Genomic DNA, 22,579 nt, shown 5'->3' with positions numbered 1-22,579 from the left:
GATATTCTAGAACTCGCTTTGTAGCCCAGGCTGGCCTCGAATTCACAGAGATCCACCTGCTTCTGCCTCCCTAGTGCTGGGATCAAAGGTGTGCACCACCATGTCCTGCCAAAACTTTAATCCTTAATGCAGAGATTAATCAAGAGAGCTAGACAACTTGAAATTTGGGCTACATAGATAGATGCTGGCAGGGCCTCAGAATGTGAGTGACCACCGATACATGCCAGCTGGGTCAGGTGGTCAGGGCAGGGGCTGTACTCTGGTCCCTTCACTCATCCAGCAGTGTGGGTGCCCGAAGTGACCTTGGCTGCCTCCTGGTCTGAAGAACCTCCACAGGCTACCTGCAGTAGTTTCTTTGGAGCTGATCCTATTTGGAGTGTGCCGAACCCCCTCGTACCAGGAATTTATCTGTCTCATCAAATCTGGGACATTTTCCGAATTTTCGTTTCAGACTGCTTTTCTGTAGGCCTGTCCTGCTTTCCTCCTTTCAGACCTTCCAATGCAGGCAGTGATCTTAGCTCTCTTGATGCTGTTCCCCCAGGCTTTGAAGCTTTGTTCGTCACTCTGAAGTCCTTTTTTTTTTTTTTTTTTTTTTTTTTTTTTTGGTGGCACTGAGCCGTAACCCTAACCTGCTGTTTTGGACTTTTCTCCCAATAATTCTAATACCTGGACTATCATCAATGCTATTTGTCAATTGTCTTCTCTCTCCAGACCCTCCCACTCACTCCAGCACTTAGAATGCGAGCCATTTTTGTTGTTTATCTTGTATATTTTCATGACCTGCTGTGTCCTGGGAAGGACCCCAGAGGATGTTGACCTTTTGTGCAGCTGGCCCTCATTCTAGTTAGGTTTGGTCCATGGGGGATGTCCACCTCCCCAGCTGGTGCTCTCAGTACCCACTCTCTTTTGAAGCTTTTGCTGTGCTGTGGGGACACTTTCTCCACCAGTGTCCCTCAGTCTGGAAGTGATTCTGAGCCTTGGGTGAGCTGTGTGAAGAGCAGAGGGTCTCTCCTCTAGCCCTAGGTAGGCTGCCTGGATTCCCCCTCTCCACATACTCTGGTCCCCAGAGGTTCTCTTGTGATTGCCCATTTAGATGCCAGGACCTTTCCCCCACCTTTTAATGTTCTGTGCGTGCCAGGCAATTCCATATAACATGCTCAGAGCAAAGCATCTGGAGAAGAGAGGGGTCCCTGCCATGCTGCTATGACCTACCAGGACTCGGTGCCGAATCCGCTGTCCACAAAGGTAAAAGATTCTGAGGCTCTTAGATCCATATACTGACACCCATGTTGAGAAAAAGGGAGGAAATGAGGATTCCTGTTATACTCTAGATACAGTGGTTGTCAACCTTCCTAATGCTCTGACCTTCCCATACAGTACTTCATGTTGCGGTGACCCCCTGCCGTGAAATTATTTCTTTGCTACTTCATAACTGTAATTCTGCTGCTGTTATGAATCATAATGTAAATATATGATATGTGACCCCAAAGGGGTTGCAACCCACAGGTTGAGAACCATTGGGCTAGAGCTTGTAGAAGAATGAGTTAAGTTTTTCTCAGGACTTTTAACTTGCCATTACCCACTGCAGTGCCCAGACTCTGCTAGCCTCTGGTCAAGGCCATAGGTACAACGAAGACATGGTACCAGTTGTCTGTGATCTGGTGTTCCCATCCAGCCACCACTGTGAGCATTCCAGTCCCCCCAGAGAAGTAGCTGTTCATGTTCTATCCAGAGAGATGAGCTGTGGGAGATCTGGACTGAGGCACATTTCTCTATTTTGACCAGGCATGTAGGGGGCGGGGTGGGGGAGGGAGGCTCAGTGATTGCTATTGTGACTTGAGAAGCAATGTCATGCCAGGTTCTAACTTGCAAGCACCAGCTACAAACTGCAGCCTCACCCAGCAAGCTCTTGTCGGCCGCTGAAAGGATGTCACTGGCCATATCCTGTTCCAGGAAACTCAGGATCCTAAGAGACGGTCAGGGTTTGGACAATGCATGCTGGTGTCTCAACATTCCAGTTTCCTTTCTTTCTTATTCTTTTTTTTGTCAAAGGGGCATAATAGACTCAGAGGTGGTCGTGTATACAAGTCAAATGTATCCTGGAGTGATACCAAAACGTCTATAGTGATGGTTCCATGGAACAGCTTTTTAACATGTTTGTAGTTTTCCTCTTTTTATTTTAATAGAAGACCCCCCTCCAAAAAAAAAAAAAAAAAATCAGGCCAAGGCGTCCTTCTAGCTAAAAGGAAATTAGAGTTGCTATAGAAACTATCCAAAGGCACACATTAGTTAATAGTTTGTGCTCAAAACTGTCTTTATACTGGGCATAGAGGCCTGTACCTGTAATCTCCCCCACTCAGAGGTTGAGGCAGGGAGATCATGAATTTGAGTGCAAAACACACACATACACACACACACACACACACACACACACACACACACACACACAGAGAGAGAGAGAGAGAGAGAGAGAGAGAGAGAGAGAGAGAGAGAGAGAGAGAGATTTCACAGAAGGCTGAAGGCTGAATGCCAGTATTAAGTGGGTTCTGGCTGCTTCATTCCCTACAGGTCAGGCACAGCATTTTGTCCAGCTGCCAACATACCAGCATGCTGTTTATTCCTTTTTCCTGGTGACATGAAGGTCAGATTGGGGCCGTCCAATGCCTGATCTCTTTTCCTCACTCAATTTGCCTAGTATTGCCTGACCAGGCCCAGGAGGAGTTGCTTGACAAGCCCAGCAGGGAGAGGACCAGCCAGATCCGAGCGTACCTGTGGCGAGGCGGGTGACAGAGAGGAGTATGCTATCCAGCTGGGTAAACCCCTCCAGGTTCCCTTGTGTGCTGGAGGCTGGGGTAGAAACTGACTCATCTGATGCAGGGCCCAGATGGGGACAGGTGGCTTCACAGCAGAACACATGGATGTCCTCCATCCCATACCAGGGCTGAGACACTGGGGGTCAGGAGACACCTAATTCCTATGTGTCCCGAGGACCTGACACCAGTCACATCTGCAGCCATTTGAACTGAAATGGACACAGAAGAAGCTGGGCTTCTTAGGTATCCAATTACCTTGGGATCAGCAGAGGTGCCGGGAAACTGAAGAGACGCCCAAACAGCTTTCAAAAAGATCCCAAGGGCTGTATGTGACAGCTCACACTAATAATCTCAGGACCCAGGCTGGAGAGACGGCTCAGCAGTTAAGAGCACTGGCTGTTCTTCTAAAGGTTCTGAGTTCAATTCCCAGCAACCACATGGTGGCTCACAACCATCTGTAATGAGATCTGGTGCCCTCTTCTGGCCTGCAGGCATACATAGAGGCAGAATACTGTATACTAAATAAATAAATCTTTTTTAAAAAAAATCTCAGGACCCAGGAAGTAGAAATTGATATACCAACTCCCCACTTAGACAAACACCCAATGGTGGTCTTCAGAAAATAAGGTTTTGAGTTCAGCTGATGTGGCTGCAGACCAATGACATTCAAAGTCACAAACAAATTTCCCTGAAAGAAGATGTGCCGTGTGGCACCTTCACTTTACTCCTGTACGTAATTTTCAAAGCAGTGCCATCGGGACAGTGTTCTTTCCTGTCTTCCCTAGTCTCCACATTTGAAAGTCTAAACTAAGAGGGTCATTGTTGAGCCATTCACAAGCATCCTGGACAATATATTGAGATTCTCATCTCAAAGCAAATAAAATGAAGTAGTGCCCACCACATAATCTAAGGACATAACCAAGAGTTATGGCTGCAGGGCTGAAATAATGGAGCAGGGAACAGGCATGAGCCATGGTCATCACACTTGTGAGGCAAACCTGAAAATGTCACCAGGAAACCGGGCATTTTACAAAGAGAAACCCTCACCCTGAAAACTACTGTAAGGAGCCGGGCGGTGGCGGCGCACGCCTTTAATCCCAGCAGTTGGGAGGCAGAGGCAGGAGGATCTCTGTGAGTTAGAGGCCAGCCTGGGCTACATAGAGAGTTCCAGGGCAGCTAGAGTTTTACACAGAGAAACCCTGTCTTGCAAAATGAAACAAACAAACAAACAAACCACAATAAATAGAGTTAAACAGATTTAACAACAGGCAGGTTTCAGCAGCATATCACAAAACTTGCCAGCAGATGTGGGTGAGAACTTCAAGTCAGTGCAGCAGGCTTTGTGGAAAGCACAGCACGTGGTGAGGGAGTCATGGGGCACAGAGGGGAGAGGAGAAGCAAGGCACACAGCAGGACCCCCCAATGTTCACCAACCGATTCCTAAAGGGAAGGGGCTGGGACATGGGCAGAGGAAGTACTGGAAGGAGTGATGAACTGGAATTTGCCAGATGTGAACAGACATTAATGTCTACTTTTAAGAAGTTTCCAGCCAGGTGGTGATGGTACACACCTTTAATCCCAGCACTTGCGGGGGGGGGGGGGGGCAGAACCAGGCAGATCTCTATGAGTTCCAAGCCAGCCTGGTTTACAGAATGAGATCCAGGACAGGCACCAAAACTACAAGGAGAAACCCTGTCTCAAAAAACTAATAATATATATATATATATATATATATATATATATATATATATATATATAAAACAAAAGAAAAGTCAAGAAGAAAAAAAGAAGACATTTCCAAGAAGCTGGGTGTGATATAGTACATACCTTTAAGTGTCTCCATTACTTAGGAGGCAAAGACAGGCAGATCTCTGTGAATTAACTGAAGACCAACGTGGTCTACATAGTGAGTTCCAGGACAGCCAGGGCCACAAAAAAAGAGAAACAAAACCAAAAAAGAAGTTCCCAGGACTGGGAATGTAGCTGACCGGCAGAGCACCTGCTGAGTGTATACAAGATGCTGGGCTTGATCTCCAAAGCCCCAGCAAAGACACAATGACGCTACAGACATCCAAGAGCCTCCGAGAAGTAAAAGGTGGTTGGTCAGAGAGTTGAGCTCTCCAAGGCAGCAAGAAGAAGTCAGCTGGAGTAGGTCCTGGATGCAAGACCACACTTGGAGAGCCAAGGACACACACATAGATATAGACCTAAGGTATTGTTGATAAGGTATACAATGCCACCTTCAGTCTAGTGACTCTCAAGATGACCAACCAGAGTCCGTTTGAATTATTTTGTTGATTATTACCAGGTATGGCCTCTGCCTTTTTGGTCTACAACAAGGCTTGTGAGTCAAGCCAAGTTGATTACCAAAGTCTGTTTTACTGTGGGGGGGGGGGGGCTGATAGAAGGAAGCCCTACACACAGAGTGGATCCAGAACAAATCCCTCTCTCCAGCTCACATGCTGCCCTTGCATAGGACCTTGCTTTTTGATTCTTTGGGGTTTGTTCCTGTTCTGTGCACAGTCTCAAAACATTCCACATGTTCTTCTGGGCCTTCAGGGATATTTGCATGCTGTGCGGCAGTCTTTCATTTATAAACAATGAGGCCTTTGCTGCTGAAACTCTGGATGGACTGATATCCATAGCTACACTGTAATCCCTGACATAGGCAAGGTGCTCTTTATATCCAATCCAGACCTGGCCAAGGGTTCTTAGCACATTCCGGGGAGCATTTTCCTTTTATTTCTTTAAAGAACTTAAGAATTTAGTGCTGTTCTTGTTTCTTGTTATAATGAAAAGCAACGACTTCTATGTTCAATTTTAAATTATTTTAATTGTATTTAATATATATATATATTAGTATCCTGCCTGTATGTATGCCTGTGTATCACATGCATGCTTGGTAGTCACAGAGGTCAAAAGAGGGCATCAGATCTGCCTGGGTGGGACTGGAGTCAGGTTGTGAGCCCCCATGTGGCGCTGTCCCCATGGGGCACTGGGAATCAAAACCCGGTCCTCTGGAAGAACAGTCAGTGCTCTTGACTTCTGAGCTAACTCTCCAGTCCTCTATGATTAATTATTTTGCTTGTCTTTAGAGTCCCAGCCTCATGCAATCCAGGCTGGCCTCGAACTCCTTGTGTAATTGTGTATGATCTTGAACTTCTGGTTCTCCTGCCTCTCCCTTCCAAGTGCTGAGATTGCAGGCAGATGCCAACATGTCAACCTTCTATGTTCAAAATTTAAAGACCCTTCTAAGTTAAGAGTGCTTACTATCATTCCAGAGGATCCAAGTTTATTTCTAGGGCACAGATCAGGCAGCCCATAGCCACTTGTAACTCCAGCTTCAGCAGATCTGACTCTCCTGTTTTTTTCAGGCACCTGACACACAGATGACATTCATTCACATTCGTTCACACACACACACACACACAAATAAAAACAATAAAAATAAGTCTTTAAAAATATCTTCCTAGGGCTGGAGAGATGGCTTAGCAGTTAAAGGATAGGCTTGAAACAAACAAAAAATTCTAATAATCCACTAACAAACCATACTGATTTAAAAGTAACTAGTTATAAAAATTACTCTAAAAAGTTCAAATATAGACATTCTAACTGTTAGATTAAATGTGTTTTAAAATTTGATTATTTGGCCACGTGGTGGTGGTGGTGGCAGCGGCGGCGGTGGCAGCACACACTTTTAATCTCAGCATTCAGGACATAGAGGCAGGTGGATCTCTGAGTTCCAGGCCTGCCTGGTCTACAGAGCAAGTTCCAGAACAACCTGAGCCACACTGAGAAAACATGTCTTAAAAAAAGGGGTGTGTGTGTGTGACTACTTGGAGACAGGATCATTAAATGGAAATTAAGGTATACTGAGGTCACTAAGGTAGTCTAGAACTTTCTATATGGCTCAGGATATCCTCAAGTTCCCAATCCTCCTACTCCAGCTTCCTCAATGTAGAGGTCACAGGTATGCACCCTCATACCTGGTGTGACTGATTTAAGGAAGCGGAGGTCAGGGCCTGGAGAGATGGCTTAACAGCTAAAAGCACTTTCTGCTCTTCCAGAGGACCCCCTTCCACTCCTAGCACACATGTAGAGACAACTCTCTGTAACTCCTGACCCTCTCCTGGCCTCCTTGAGCACTCCATGCACACAGCACATGCAGTCAAAGCACTCTTGTTGCGAGATCCTACTCAGTATTATCAATAAAAACTTGGAGACAGATGTTGAGGGTGAAAGCTGAAAGATCAGAGAAGCAGAGCAGCCAGCCACCAGGGACTTCTTAACTCTATGAAATCTCAGACCTAATGCAGGATCCTGTCTCTACGAATCAGACTGAATCGGGGCAGGGAGACTGTCTCCACCCACCTTATATTCCTGTCTCCACCTCCTGATTATGCTGGGATCAAAGGCATGAGCTTCCTAAGTGCTAGGATCAAAGGCATGAGATCCCACGTGCTGGGATCAAAGGTGTGAGCCACTGCCTCCGGCTCTGATTTTCTTTTAGACTGGTTCAATCTTGTGTAGTCAAGGGTAGACTTGAACTCCTGATCTTCCTGCTTCCTCTTCCCAACTGCTGGGATTAAAGGTGTGTGTGCCACCACTGCCTGGCCTCTATGGTTAACAAGTGGCTAGCTCTGCCCTCTGATCTCCAGGCAAGCTTTGTCAGAGCACAAACAAAATATCATATAACACACTTTTACACACACAATAAAATCAATCTTTTTTAAAAAAGGAAAAAAGTTAAGACAGTCCTATTCAGACAGATAACTAACTGTTCAAGGACATGGGGAGGAGAGTCGATCCACATATCAAGGGAAGAACTTCAGGAGGGGCAAGCCTTGCCCCACTGTGACCTTAGATTTCTAGCCTTGGGCTTTGAGAAAATTAATTTCTGCTGTTCAAGTCACCAGGTCTGTGATATCTGTTATGACAGTTCAAATAAACAATATAATAACTGCTCTCTCTAATGAGAAGGAAAAGCCAGGTGGTGGTGGTGGTGCAGGCCTTTAATCCCAGCACTAGGGAGGCAGAGGCAGAGGCAGGAGGATCTCTGTGAGTTTAAGGCCAGCCTGGTCTACAGAGTGAGTTCCAGGACAGCCAGGGATACACAGAGAAACTCTGTCTCGAAAAAACCAAAGAAGAGTGGGGAGGGAAGGGGGAAATGTTACATTGTGTCGCTTATTACACAAGTTAAATTTTGGTCTTCCACTTCCATCTATTTTTAGTCAATATTGAAAAATAAATAACACTTCCCTGTGGCATCCAGCAAGTCATCTCAAGAGGAGAAATAACTTGTATCTTTACATCTGTCTCGCCTCCACCTCCTCTAAATGCAGCTGGATGGCGTCCAGTGTCTCCCTGAGTGCTGTGACTACTGACAATCCATGAAGAGCTGGAAACTCTTCCACCGAGAGGTGTGCCCACCACACGGCTTCGTAGTTATTTGCCTCTACTGTTCTATCGATCAAGTGCCATTTGATCTTTTTGGCACATTTTTGTTGGATAAAAAATGTAAACATCCAAGTCGTTCTTGACGGCAATTTGCTGGGTATGGTGGTGGGGTTTCATTATTGAGGGCCTTGTACCCAGGAAGCACTTGGCTGTAGCATGCATTGCTTCCATTTAGCACTACTGCCTCTATTTCTTAGTAATAATTAAAGATTCAATAGATGTCTATTCCCCTAAAATCTCTTGAAACAGCTGATCTCCCCGCCCCCTTTTTTTTTTCTTAACTGATTGCTTTCAAACGCACACACGCACTAGGAACCACTTTCAAACTTCAGAAGCTGCAGGGAGGGTGGCTTGTCCCCACTGTTGTAAGGAATTTTCCTGCCACACGGGACTCCCCCGAGGAGCCCAGAAGATCAATGTTGGCTTCCTTGGAGAGGAAGAACCGAAGCCACAGTCTCGCCACCCATCCCAAAGGGGCCAGCCTCTCCACTGCCTTCCCCTGGTCTTGGAGGCAAGTTTCCAAACCCAGGCTGCTGTTCTGGAAGGTGTTCCTAAGAGCACAAAGCCAAGAGGCAAGGCAAGGAGCCTCCTCCCTTTCTATCTGGAATGCTTGGCCTCTGAGGACACCTGCCCAAGCCCTGAGAGCCACCTGACAGAGGAAAAGAAACAGGAATTCTGCAATTAGATCACCTGGCTAACCTACAGCAGGGAGAGGTTCGGAGAGACCCTGAAGGGACACCTGAGGAGTCATGGTAGATCCACAAGAGGCAGAAGAAAAGCACTCGGTACTAAAGCTCAGGGCAAAAGGTTAAGGGGGTAGATGATTTCTGAGAAGGGGGGGTAGGCGGAGTTTCTCTGTCCCAACTGCCTGCTCCCAGATAACTGGCAGCCGTTTAACCGACTCGGTGATAATATAAATTATAAATGCGTGGCCAATAGCTCAGCCTTGTTACTAATTAGCTCTTACAACTTAACCCATTTCTATTAATCTATGTGCTGCCCCAAGGCTCGTGGCTTTTACTACTATCCCATTTTGTGTGTCCAATGCTCTATCCATCTGGCTGGTGACTCCTCTGACTCCTCCTTTCTTCATCCCAGTATCCTCATAGTCTGGTTTTCCCACTTAACCTCCTCCTGTCCAGCTATAGGTATAGCTTTTTATTAGTGAATGAGAGTGATACTTTTTTTTTGTTTTGTTTTTTGAGACAGGGTTTCTCCATGGTAACTTTGGAGTCCTGGAACTCACTTTGTATACCAGGCTGGCCTGGAACTCAGAGATCTGTCTGCTTCAGCTTCCCGAGTGCTGGGATTAAAGGCATGCACCACCACTGACCGGCTTATAATATATATTCTTAGTGTACAAAGATTGTTCCACAGCAAAGGGGTAAACCCAGAGGACATCTGATAAATAGCAAGGACCTTGGCAGAATGTGAAGATGGATAAGAGTGGAAGCAGGGACTAGAGGCAAACTGGATCTGGAGCAGTGGCTGAGGAAGGTGACCAAGAGCATTCTTCAGGTTTCTGCCCCATGCCAGATGTTGGATTCCAGAGCCCTCCCTAAATCCAATGAGAGTTGTCTCAAATAAGGCCATTCCCCAGGCACTAGGTTAGAATGCACACATCTGTTTGACCTGTGACTGGCAGAAAAGGGAAAGGAAAATGCACTGAGGCTCGGCTCAAATGTTGCCACTTCAAGAGTCCCTTTGAACCACCCACCTAACCTTTCATGCATCCTCTCCAGCACATCATCTCTCACACCACTGATGAGGGCCTGGTGTGTGCTGAACACTGTCCGTGGCACCAAGAGCAGACACTCTACCCTTGCCACTCTCCAGCATGGACAGATGAAGCAGAGCAACACATGCGGGTCAAGTGCCAAAGGTCAAGTGCCAAAGGTCACGGGAAAAATTGTGAGGCTGGGGAGGAAAGGAGCTGTGCAAAGATGGAGCCCAGGAAAGTCTTGTCTGAGAGATGACACTGGAGTCAAGACCTGGAGGACGGGGACTCAAAGGATGACAGAAAGTGTATTCTGTGCCTAAGACAGTCGGAGCAAAGAGCCTGCAGGGATGGGCCTGTCAAGTCCAGCAAACAGTCAGAGCCCAGGGCAGGTTTGCCCACCACAAAGGCTGCTTATGAAAAACAGTGGTGAGGCTGGGCATGGTGGCGCACACCTTTGATCCCAGCACTTGGGAGGCAGAGGCAGGCAGATCTCTGTCAGAGGCCAGACTGGTCTACAGAGTGAGTTCCAAGACAGCCAGGGCTGTTACACAGAGAAACCCTATCTTGAAATATCAAACCAACCAAAAAACAAAACCAACCAAACAACGCCCCCACCCCACCCCCCAAAAAAACAGTGGTGGCAGAGGTCATGTGGGATGGAGCCTAAGGGAAGCCTGTGTGGGCATCCAGATGCCCTCTCCCCGATGGTTCTTAGACAACACGTGTTTCTGCCAACACTAATGTATGAACGCCACTAGCCTTGGCATTGTGGATTGTTTTTACGATTTATTTTATATGTCTATAATAGTGAGTGACTGCATATATGTACGTGTACCACTGTGTGTGCTTGGTACCCATGGAAATCAGATGAGGGCATCAGATCTCCTGGAAGTGGAGTAACAGGTAGTTGTGAACAGTCTTGTAGGTGCTGGGAATTGAACATGGGTTCTCTGTTAACGGATGAGCCATCAGTGTTGTGGGGTTTTTAATTGGGTTCCATCTGTAGTCTGAACCCTCAAGAGGCTCTGCTAACACTGTGTGGTACAAGGCTCCTCATCATTTACATTCTTTGCGCAGACTCTCCAGTGCGGCTAGGGCCCCAGTTTAAAAGACGTTAATAGGTGGATCCAGGGACTTGGGAATTAATTGTCTTCCAAGCATTGGCCCCTTTCTGGTTTCTGTGGGCAGCCCTTTTTCAGATTAGGGTGGATAGGCCACCAGGACCAGCTGCAGCATTCTGAGCAAGCTATGCTAGAAGTCAGGAGCAGAGGGAGCAGAGCTGGTCAGCGCCCAGCTGGTGTTTACATCTGGACGGCAGGCAGGCAGGTTATGGTCTCTATATAGCTAGGAGGGCAAGTGTGAGAGTGAGGGTGGATAAAGGTTTTTCGGGAATTCTGCTGGAAGTGGCAGGTGAGACGTGCTCCGTCTTCGTGGTTCCACTGCTTCAAGGGAGCCCACAGTGGAAAGGAGAGGGTCACATGGGGGTGGGGGGAGAAACTTGCCATTATGCAAAGTGGGCTTATTCACTGAAAGAGAAGCACGGAATTCTGGGACAGGGAGAGACAGGTGGTCAGGGTTTAAAGTGCATCCTGTCAGTTTGCTGGTGCGTTCATCCGCCACCTTTAGTGGTGCTCTCCTTGTGTTCCCTTGGCTACCGGAGGGGAGAGCTGGTCCCACTTCTGAAACCTTATGGCCTCCAGCCACTGAAGTGCCTGCCCCCAAATGCCCTTGACCCTTGCTGCCCCATCCAGGCTCTCGGACCCTCTCCATCGGGCCGAGTTCAGGACATATGTGATAGGATGCAGTGCAAAAAGAACTGGCTCCGAGGGTTAACCAGAGTGGTTCCCGAGGAGGCCAGCCACGGCGGCGTGCTGCGCACGGAGAGAGAGCACAGCTCCTAGGATAGCCTAGGAGAGGCCTCCGCAGGAATGGGCGGTGCCTTTGAGGGGCGCGTCTCTCCGGGGCGGAGCTTTTGGGGGAGCAGGCGTGGTCTGGGTGGACGAGGCGTGTCCGGGGCGGGGCTCTGCCGCCCTCGGTCGAGCTGCTCTCCAGCACCGGCCCGCAGAGGCGGCTCCGGAGGGGCGGGGCAGCTCCTCCCTCGGGTCCGCTGCGAGCCCGCACCTCCCAATTTCCCGGAGCCGAGGAGGGCTCGCGGCGGCTGCTTCGCTGGGCTCCAGGTTGGGCTGCCGGGCTCTGGGCCAGGGCGGGCGGGAGCGGGGCGACGGCTTGCGCGGAGGGCGGCGGCCTGGGCCCGCCGAGCCATGGCGGCCCCGGAGCCGGCGCCGAGGCGAGGCCGGGAGCGCGAGCGGGAGCGGGAGGACGAGAGCGAGGACGAGAGCGACATCCTGGAGGAGAGCCCGTGTGGCCGCTGGCAGAAGCGGCGGGAGCAGGTGGGCACGGGTGCGGGTGACGCTGCCGTCCCATAGCCTAAGGCTGGAAGCCACGGGGCCCGTGGTGCCCGGGCAGCCTGACGGTCTCCCCTGATGCCCTGGTGAGAAACCCCCGTTTCTTGAACACCGGTGTCATCCTGGGACCACCTCCACGTGCCTCTTGGACCCCCCCGCTACCCCTCTGGGGATCGTCCCCAGCCTCTAAAACCTGCTTCACATCCTGGTCCACCCCTGGACACGACCCCTATCCTCCTAGAGGGTAGATCCCCAGCCTCAGCACCCCCAGCTCTCACACTGAGCTGGGCAGGGCTGGCAGCACATTCATGGTTGGGGGAAGGTTGTGACAGGGACCACGTCCACACCCTGGCTCTATTCGTACCAAGACACACATCCTTCCCACCTAGGTGAACCAAGGGAACATGCCGGGGATCCAGAGCACCTTTCTGGCCATGGACACGGAGGAGGGGGTAGAAGTGGTGTGGAACGAACTCCACTTCGGGGATAGGAAGGCCTTTTCGGCCCATGAGGTGAGGCCTGTCCATACCCCCCTTTGCTCCATGTCATGATTGCCCCCCACGACCATCCTCCTTCCCTAGGAGAAGATCCAGACCATGTTTGAGCAGCTGGCGCTGGTGGACCACCCCAACATCGTCAAGCTGCACAAGTATTGGCTGGATGCCTCTGAGGCCCGCGCGAGGGTGAGCTAGGGGCGGGTGTAGGGCGGAGTGAAGCCACAGGCTGGGTGGGGCAGCATGGGGACCCACCCGCAACGGCGGAGCCCGCCTGCCCGCAGGTCATCTTCATCACAGAATACGTGTCGTCTGGCAGCCTCAAGCAGTTCCTCAAAAAGACCAAGAAGAACCACAAGGCCATGAACGCCCGGGTATGGGGAGTGGGCTAGGGACTGAAGGGAGTCCCGCAAAAACTTAGGGACAGTAGTGGGGCGGGGGGACTCGGAGTGGCCGCGGGACAGGAGCGGGGGAGCGGGCGGGCTCCACAGGCTCAGCAGCCTTTTGGTGCCCACCCGACGGAATCGTGCGTCCGCTGCCAGGCCTGGAAGCGCTGGTGTACGCAGATCCTGTCGGCACTCAGGTGAGGACCTGGGCTTGCCCACGCGCTTGCCCCCTGCCCTGCACCTTTCCGGTACCCTCTGACCCGGTTCTTCCTGCCTCCCTCCCTCTATGCTTGCAGTTTTTTGCACGCCTGCAGTCCCCCCATCATCCACGGGAACCTGACCAGTGACACCATCTTCATTCAGCACAATGGCCTCATCAAGATCGGCTCCGGTGCTGGCGAGGCGGGGCGGGACAGGGGGCCGGGTTGGGGAAACCTGCGGGAGCCCAGGGCAGAGACTGCCCAGTGTGCCAGCCTGCTGACGCCTGCTTTTTCTCTCCGCGTTGGCCATTGCAGTGTGGTACCGCATCTTCTCCAATGGTGCGTGGGGCCTCTGGGGTGTGGGGACCATGGAGAAACTGGTCTGCTCAGCCCCACGCTCTTCCTTAGCACTTCCTGATGATCTACGGAGCCCCATCCGCGCTGAGCGGGAGGAACTTCGGAACCTGCACTTTTTCCCACCAGAGTATGGCGGTGAGTCCTTAAGGGGCTCTAGGGCACCTGACCTGCTGGCACATCCGACTGACCAGCCCTGCCTTGTTCTTCCCATTTCAGAAGTCAACGATGGGACTGCAGTGGACATCTTCTCCTTTGGGATGTGTGCACTGGAGGTACCCTCCGCTCTCTGCCTAGCCTCTTCTCCTCTGGGCTCCACCCCATCTCACCATGTCCAATCTGTCCCTGTACCCAGATGGCTGTACTGGAGATCCAAGCCAATGGGGATACCCGGGTCACAGAAGAGGCTATTGCTCGAGCCAGGCACTCACTGAGTGACCCCAACATGCGGGTGAGCAGCTTACCTTGCCCCTCTGGGGCTGGCTGCAGGTGCCTCAGCTTGCCCTTAAAATGCTTTAGGCAGGCTAGAGGTATAGCCTGCTCAGTCAGTGCATCTGAAGGTCTACCAGCTGCTGCTCTGAGGCCTACCTGGGAAAAAAGACTTCTGCGAGCTCACAAAGTTCACAAGGGTGAATGGAAGTGGAGCGTGTGGGTGTTTGGGGCCCAGAGCTTACTGCCTGTCCTCAAGTTTACAGCATCAGATGCTGAGCTGCTAATGGGATGCCTTCTCTTCTGTGCATTCATACAGGAAGGCTCTTGCAGCATCACGGGGGAGGGAGGATGTGGTGATTGGACCTGAGGGGTCTAGGGTCTTCAGGGACCCCCTCTAGAGCGAGGGTTTTCCACCCACCTGCCTTTCCTCTCTACCACCTAGGAATTCATCCTCTCCTGCCTGGCCCGGGACCCTGCCCGCCGGCCCTCTGCCCACAACCTTCTCTTCCACCGAGTGCTCTTTGAGGTGCACTCGCTGAAGCTGCTGGCAGCTCATTGCTTCATCCAGCACCAGTGTGAGGGGCAGAAGCGCTGGGGTGGGCCAGGAACCTGGGGTGAGAACATAGAAGGGTCTTTGCAGGACCCTTGGCTTGGGTCCACCTCCCGGAACGTTCTTATGGTTCACAGACCTCATGCCTGAAAATGTGGTAGAAGAAAAGACCAAGGCAATGGACCTCCACGCAGTCTTGGCTGAGATGCCCCAGCCCCATGGACCCCCAATGCAATGGCGGTGAGCAGCGACCACATGAGCCCCGCCCCCCCTTGCTAGCTGCCTGGCTAGCCTTTGGCCTGACTTCCCCTATGTCCCTCCCTCCCACCCTATTCTAGGTACTCGGAGGTCTCCTTCTTGGAGCTGGACAAATTCCTAGAGGATGTCAGGTGAGAGCCGGCGTGAGACCGAGGACAAGCGCTGTCAGGCCTGAGCCCCCGGTTATCCGCTGGTGTACCTCTAGGAATGGGATCTATCCACTGATGAACTTCGCGGCTGCCCGGCCCCTGGGACTTCCCCGTGTGTTAGCCCCGCCCCCGGAGGAGGCCCAGAAGGCCAAAACCCCGACGCCAGAACCCTTTGACTCGGAGACCAGGAAGGTGAGCCCCAGCTCCCGCTGCCCTGTGCTGCCCCTCAGAATTGTCCACAGCCACACAATGGGGGCCTTGCCCTGGGCGCCTGTCTTCCCCCACGCCAGTTCTCTTCCAGGCTGCCAGAGACCAAACCCAAGCTGACCCCTTGGTGGAAGCCGTAATCACACTGAGACACCCATTTCCCCCCCAGAGGCTTCCGTCTGGCTTTTGCAGCCCTTTTTCCCCATCCTGTTGCATGCCCGTCCCAGAGGCTTTGGCCACCTCCATTCCTCATCTGGATCCAGAGCCATCACCCTTCCTTCCTTCCTTCCTTCCTTCCTTCCTTCCTTCCTTCCTTCCTTCCTTCCTTCCTTCCTTCCTTCCTTCCACAGTGCCCCTAAGTTCAAAGGCCAGTAGCCAAAGTGTCCTGGATCCTGGTTGCCCAGGAAGCCCCAGCCTCCTGGCCTGCTCCTGAGGGCACCTTGCTTTTCTGTACAGTCACATCCTGGGATACAGCGGTGTGCGCTCTCTCTCTCTCTCTCTCTCTCTCTCTCTCTCTCTCTCTCTCTCTCTCTCTCACATACACACACACACACACACACACACACACACACACACACCTCAGTGCTGGTGCAGTGAGATGAGCTTTCTGGACTTCCCTTGGAGAGGTTTACCATTTGGGGGGCTCTGCCGGTTCTTCTGGGCTCCTTGGCTAGGCTCCTCAGACATTTGGTGTATGTGCTTGGCTGAGGAGCCAATGGGGCGAAGCTGCCATCTGTGGGATTATGACTGAACGCCTCTAAGCTGTGCACACTGTGGCTCATACAGCTTCCCTGCCCTCAGGTGGTCCAGATGCAGTGCAACCTGGAGAGAAGTGAGGACAAGGCCCGGTGGCACGTGAGCAAGGGCCCTGGGCGGGACGAGGGGAGAGAGATGGGGAGGTGTCCACGCTGGCTCCACCCTGACCATGCCATCTCATCCACAGCTCACTCTGCTTTTGGTGCTGGAGGACCGGCTACATAGGCAGCTGACCTATGACCTGCTCCCAAGTAGGCTGATGGGGGGGACCCGGTGGTTCACTGGGACTCACGCAGGCTCTGGCCGGTGCCACAACTCATTTGTCCTATGTCCTCTCTTCAGCCGACAGTGCCCAGGACCTCGCCGCTGAACTAGTGCACTATGGCTTCTTGCACGAGGTAGGCGGGTATACTGCAGGTCTGGAAGGGTGCAGGGGTGGGCCGAACTGCCCAGTACTCCCATGCCTCCCTACCCATCCACTGCAGGACGACCGGACAAAACTAGCAGCCTTCCTGGAGACCACCTTTCTCAAGTACCGTGGGACACAGGCTTGACCTTCCCAGGCCTGGCAGCCCAGCAGGGATACCAGGGTTCAGGGTTGTCCACTCGGCAAAGAGCCCCATACTGCTCAGAGCTGCCTTCTGCCTGTGTTCCCTGGAGCCAATGAACACAGGCCCTGCTAGTGAAGACACCGCCCCGCCCCACCCGCAGCTTTCTGCAGCAGTCAGGGTCCCTGGGGTGGTGATGGAGCCCCAAGCCTGGATGGGAGTAGAGGATACAGGTCACTTAGGGGAACTATTCCATCTGTTATTGGACAACAACCTAGAAACCTAGGGGAGGAGGCCGAACTCAAAAGTAATAGAGCTCCTTCAGGTGTCAGACACAAATTTGGGCATCAGGCAGACTAGACCTGGTTGGAGAATCAGAGGTTAGGGAGCTTAGAGTTGGACCCATGGCCGGCAAACTCCCCGGCCCCACCCAGACCAGTCCCAATCCCGTGCAGACCTGCCCTGAGTCCTCTCTCCGATCTTCCACAAACTTGAGACCAGGACCTGTGTCCTCCCCAAAGTCCTCCAGCAGGGTCTTTCTGGTCTTCATTCCTGAGGGCTCAGAGGTCAGGTGTCCTCTGCACCTCCTCCCTGGGGAAGTTGTGTGGGAGCTCAGAGGCTCCTGGCTCCCTCTTTCTCCCCAACCCAACTTATCTCAATCTTACGCATTTCAAAGTCCTGATAGATACTTCCCCTCACAGCCACCCTGATTTCTTGGTTCTTGAACTGCCTGTCTTCCAACTTCAAATTTAAAGTCTTAAATGTTTTTAAACGTATGTATAAATTTTATGCCTTCAAGTTCCTTTTTAAACACTTCTTCGTATGTGAAACCAAGAAAGCTCACTACTGTGTTATAAATAGTTCCACATTGCTGCTGTCACACTCATGCCTAAACTGGTGGCTTGGGACAACACAAACACAGTTCTGTACATCAGAAGTTTGATACCGGCTCTCACTAGATTAAAACCTGGGCATCAGTGGCTAAGTTCCTTCCTGGGAGGTGGGGGTGGGGTGGGTGGGTGGGGGGCTCACCTCCTGCTCCTTCACGCTATTGGCAGGAATTCACTCCCCTGCCGTGGTAAGGCAGAAATTCCTACTTTTTTACAGCCGCCAACTAAGAGCCCTTCTCAGCTTCTAGAAGCCACCAACTTTTCTTAATTCTCCTTCCACCTGCAAGACCAGCAGCGTCAGGTTGAAACCTCTCTCATGGACTAGGTGTCTGGTTTCCCACTGCCTGGAAGGTTGGGGCCTTTTGTGAGTAGGTTGAACCCACCTAGATAATCTAGAATGCTGTCCCTCTCAGGGCCTGTAGATGGATCACACCTGCAGAGTACCTTTTTCATGGAGACTAGTCATCCTGGGTTTTGGTGCTTGGAGAATGGGCGTGGGCACAGGCAGGGGTGGGGGCGTGTTGTGTTGCCTACCATATCATCTTAACCAAAACCTAAACCTAAAATAAAGCCAATTTGTCATGGGACACTTAATAAAGCGAATGAACACTTGATTATGCATGGTCTGACATAGTTTATTTGGAAAATCCATTACAGATTGTACAAGTGATTAAACTGAACTTGAAAGCATCAGTGCTGTGCTTTATCTTGTCTCTGTTCAGCTTATCTTTAGAGATAAGATACTGTGTTGCCATGTAGCCTGGCTTGCCTGGAGCTTAGTATCCAGACCGGGCCTCTGCTGGGTTTATAGGTGTGAGCCATCATGCCTTACTGCATATTGTTTTAGAAGTAGAGTTGTTGGGGGGTGGGCAGGGTCAATAGTAAATAATGAATACAGTTGTCTACCCTGATTTTCCACAAATTCCAGTCTCTTAGCCTCAGCCTGGAACTCACGCTGTAGACCAGGCCTGCCTCAAACTCACAGAGATCTGCCTGTATCAGACTCCCCAGTGGTGGCATTAAAGCTGTGTACCACTACGCCAGGCCACAAGCATGCTTTTGGTTCTGTTTCTTGTTTTTTTTTTTTTTTTTTTTTTATATGTTAGGTGTGCCCACATGGCAACTTGTAGGGCTCATCACCTGCCCACCCTCTGACCCAGCATCATCCAAGTTTGATGGGCATCACAGCTATCTGAATTTTGTAGTGTAGGTCTCCGCAAGGAACAAGGTGTCCTAGGTTGTATTTTGTTTCTTGCACAACTTTTTGTTTTCTCTGAAGTTAATAATTTTCTTTTTTGCTTAGTTTTTAGAAAACATTCATTTTGGTGTGTGTGTGTGTGTGTGTGTGTGTGTGTGTGTGTGCCAGCCATACCACAGAAGGAGGTCAGAGGGCAATCTGTGGGTGCTTGCTTTCTTCCCACCATGGGTTCAAGGGACTGAACCCCGATTATCAGGCTTGGTGGCAAGCCCCCATGCCTGCAAAGCCCCTCACCATCTCTCCTCCTTAGTTTTCTGTATGTGTCTGCCATTAAGTCATCATGGGGGTCCTCTCTCAATATTTAGGACCAAGTACAACTGACCACTATTCCTCCTTTACTGGCTCTCCACTGTGAGGGCCTGGTGCCTCGGGCTGCTTGTTCTGCATGGTGGCTCAGTTGCTGGCATGTGTCGTCCTGCACCAGGATTCTACTGCACGCTGTTCTCTTTTCTCTGGGTCCAGTGCATTCCTCTTCCTTTATTTTACCCCCCTCCCCACCCCGAAAAGGAACAGCCTTCAAAGTGCCCCAGAAAAATACATGGGAAATTATGGAATCTTTGCCTGTGTGTCCTTATTCTAATCTTCTACATGACTGAAAATGTACCGAGGTACAAGAAGTTTGCTTAGCTGAAAACCCTTTCTGCTCAGGACGCAGGGTGTCAGGTTACGTACATTCTTCTAGTTCCAGGAATTGCCATGCTTCCTGAATTCTGACCTTTGTGTAAGAGCTCTTCTGTCTCTCCTGTCTTTGCCTGCTGTTTTGGAAATTATCAGAACTCACCATTGGAAGAAGAAGAAGAGGATGGGGAGGAGGGGGAGGAGGAGGGGAAAATGACATTTTAGTAAATTGTTTATGACTTCTCTATTTCCTAGATAATTATTGAGATGTACATTTGTATTTTCTATTGTTCTACATTTATTTATCAATGTGTTTATGTGTATACACTTACATGAGAGGGCTCAAAGGCAGAAGTGATTACTTTTTTTATTTTCTTATTTTTTTGTTTTTAACACATCTCAATTGCAGTTTCCTCTCCCCTCCCTCCAGCCTCCCCAGTCCCCCAGATCCACTGTTCCTGTTTCCCTTCAGAAAAGAGCAGGCTTCTCGGGGATATCTTCCAACACTGCATAACAAGATATAATAAGACTAGGCACAAACCGTCATATCGGGGCTAGGCGAGGCAATCCAGTAAGAAAAAAGGTACCAAGAACAGACAAAAGAGTCAGACACCCCATTCCTATTGCTAGGAGTCCCCCCCCCAAAAAAAAAGCTAACAACCATAACATACATGCAGAGAGAACCTAGCACAGACCTATGCAGGTTCTGTGCGGGCCGCTTCGGTCTCTGTGAGCCCTGATCCGGTCTCTGTGAGCCCTGATTGATCCGGCTCTGTGAGCCCTGATTGATCCGGTCTCTGTGAGCCCTGATCCGGTCTCTGTGAGCCCTGATTGATTCAGTCTCTGTGAGCCCTGATTGATTCAGTCTCTGTGAGCCCTGATCCGGTCTCTGTGAACCCTGATCTGGTCTCTGTGAGCCCTTAGGAGCCCTGCTTAGTTGATTCTGGGGGCCATGTTCTCCTGGTGTTCTCCACCTCCTCCGGCTCCTACAATTCTTCCCCTCTTCCTCAGGGGTTTCCCAAGTTCCAGAGGGAGGAACCTGATGGAGATCTCCAACTTGGGCTCTCTCTCTCTCTGCCTAATGTTTGTTTGTCTGTGGGTCTCTGCATCTGCTCCTATCAGCTGCTAAGGGAGACCTCTCTGGTGACACTTGGAACAGGCACTGATCTGGACTTCTGGCTGCCAGGGTGGCCTCTGGCAGAGCAAGGAGACAAGACTTATTTTCAAAAACAACTTTGTGAAATCCTGGGGTTCAGATGTTTTACATGAGTAGGACTCAGGAGGGGATATTGCCTGTCGGCAACTCTAAGAACCTGGTCCAAGCTGGGCGATGGTTGTACACACCTTTAATCCCAGCACTTGGAAAGCAGAGGCAGGAGGATCTCTGAGTTGGAGGCCAGCCTGGTCTACAGATAAGAGTTCGAGGACAGCCAGGGACACACAGAGAAACCCTGTTTGGAAAAAACAAACAAACAAACAAACAAACAAACAAACAACCTGGTCCAGCTAACACTGAAACACTGGTGTTTACAGGCTGTACCACTCCTTTAGGGATGGATACAGGTCCTTTGGAGTGACAATAAAGCAGGGACAGGAGAATCAGAGTAGGGGGCAACCGTGTTCTGGGCCACGCTGTGACAGGCATTCAGAAGCTGCTTTGCTAAAAATCCTTGACTCTTCCTTGACTCACAAGATATCTAAAGCAGCCAAATGCTGTTACCATGCAGTCTAGCCTTGGCTAGTTCTTTTAAAGTAGACGGTCTCAACATCTCAATAAGTTTTAAGTTTTTAGCAGCTTGCCAAAGATCTTTTTGGAAAGTGTTGTACATTACTACCAATGGAAGCTGCCACCAGAGGGTGGTGCCTGGGGTTCCCCTGGTGGTGGTGGTAAGACCCAGCCACTCAACACCCTGGGTGCGGGGTGGGGGTTGGGTGGAGGGGTGTTGGCCTTCATTTTCATGGCTGGTAGGCCCATCTTGTTCTAAATCTTGGGGAATATTGACCAATGTGATTATTACAGTTTCTGTTTTCTGGTACTTTTCAATTTCTTTTCTTTTTTTTTTTTTTTTTTTTTTTTTTTTTTTTCTTCGAGACAGGGTTTCTCTGTGTAACAGCCCTGGCTGTCCTGGAACTCACTCTGTAGACCAGGCTGGTCTCAAACTCACAGAGATCCTCCTGCCTCTGCCTCTCGAGGGCTGGGATTAAAGGCCTGCACCACCACTACCTGGATTTCCTCTCATTAAGAGAGAGCAGTTATTATATTGTTTATTTGAACTGTCATAACAGATACCACAGACCTGGACCTGGTGACTTGAACAGCAGAAATTAATTTTCTCAAAGCCCAAGGCTAGAAATCTAGATCACAGTGACCGGGCGGTGGTGGCACACGCCTTTAATCCCAGCACTCAGGAGACAGAGCCAGGAGGATCTCTGTGAGTTCGAGGCCAGCCTGGTCTACAGAGCGAGATCCAGGACAGGCTCCAAAGCTACACAGACACACCCTGTCTCGAAAAACTAAAAAAAAATAAATAAATAAATAAAATAAAAATAAAAAAAAAAATCACTGAAGCTCTTCCTTGATATCGATCAAATCTCCACCCCATGTCCTTGAACAGTTATCTGTCTGTATGTGACTGTCTTAACTTTTTTCCTTTTAAAAAAAGATGTATTTATTTTATTGTATTGTAAGAGTGTGTTATTTGTTTGTGTTCTGACAAATAAAGCTTGCCTGGAGATCAGAGGCAGAGATATTCACTAGTTAACCATAGAGGCCAGGCAGTGGTGCACACACCTTTTAATCCCAGCATTTGGGAACAGGAAGCAGGAAGATCAGGAGCTCAAGTCCACCCTGGGCTACACAAGATTGAATCAGTCTAAATGAAATTCAGAGCTGCAGACGGTGGCTCACACCTTTGATCCTAGCACTTGGGATCGCCTGCCTTTGATCCCAGCACTGTATCGGAGATCCACCTGTCTCTGCCTCCTGAGTACTGGGATTATAGTGTGTGCCCACCACACCATTGGGCTCTTTTCAATCTTTTATTGGGGGGGGGATGGTTTTGACAGGGTTTCTCTTTGTAACTG

The 22,579-nt window shown here is 50.3% G+C and overlaps 1 protein-coding gene across 3 annotated transcripts; it reads left to right on the top strand.

Moving 5' to 3' along the window:
• The first annotated feature begins 12,023 nt into the window (after positions 1-12,023).
• Nrbp2 (nuclear receptor binding protein 2) lies at positions 12,024-18,309 on the top strand. Of its 3 annotated transcripts, none has more exons than XM_037197580.1 (18): positions 12,024-12,380; positions 12,785-12,907; positions 12,977-13,078; positions 13,174-13,263; positions 13,432-13,472; positions 13,572-13,666; positions 13,791-13,814; positions 13,884-13,967; positions 14,049-14,104; positions 14,185-14,280; positions 14,704-14,857; positions 14,949-15,051; positions 15,150-15,200; positions 15,275-15,410; positions 16,227-16,280; positions 16,369-16,432; positions 16,524-16,579; positions 16,667-18,309. In XM_037197580.1, the coding sequence occupies exons 1-18, from the start codon at positions 12,252-12,254 to the stop codon at positions 16,733-16,735; spliced, it is 1,527 nt and encodes a 508-aa protein (XP_037053475.1). In that variant the 5' UTR covers positions 12,024-12,251; the 3' UTR covers positions 16,736-18,309. The 3 variants fall into 3 exon arrangements, with proteins under 3 accessions (XP_037053475.1, XP_028726724.1, XP_037053476.1); XM_028870891.2 differs by having other exon boundaries at positions 12,026-12,380; positions 14,704-14,836; XM_037197581.1 differs by lacking the exon at positions 12,024-12,380 and having other exon boundaries at positions 12,817-12,907; positions 13,209-13,263.
• Positions 18,310-22,579: the final 4,270 nt, after the last annotated feature.

This window comes from Peromyscus leucopus, chromosome 20 (assembly GCF_004664715.2).
Source record: "Peromyscus leucopus breed LL Stock chromosome 20, UCI_PerLeu_2.1, whole genome shotgun sequence".
Taxonomy (NCBI): domain Eukaryota; kingdom Metazoa; phylum Chordata; class Mammalia; order Rodentia; family Cricetidae; genus Peromyscus; species Peromyscus leucopus.
Note: the sequence above shows the minus strand (reverse complement) of the source record. Positions and strands in the feature narration are given on the sequence as shown.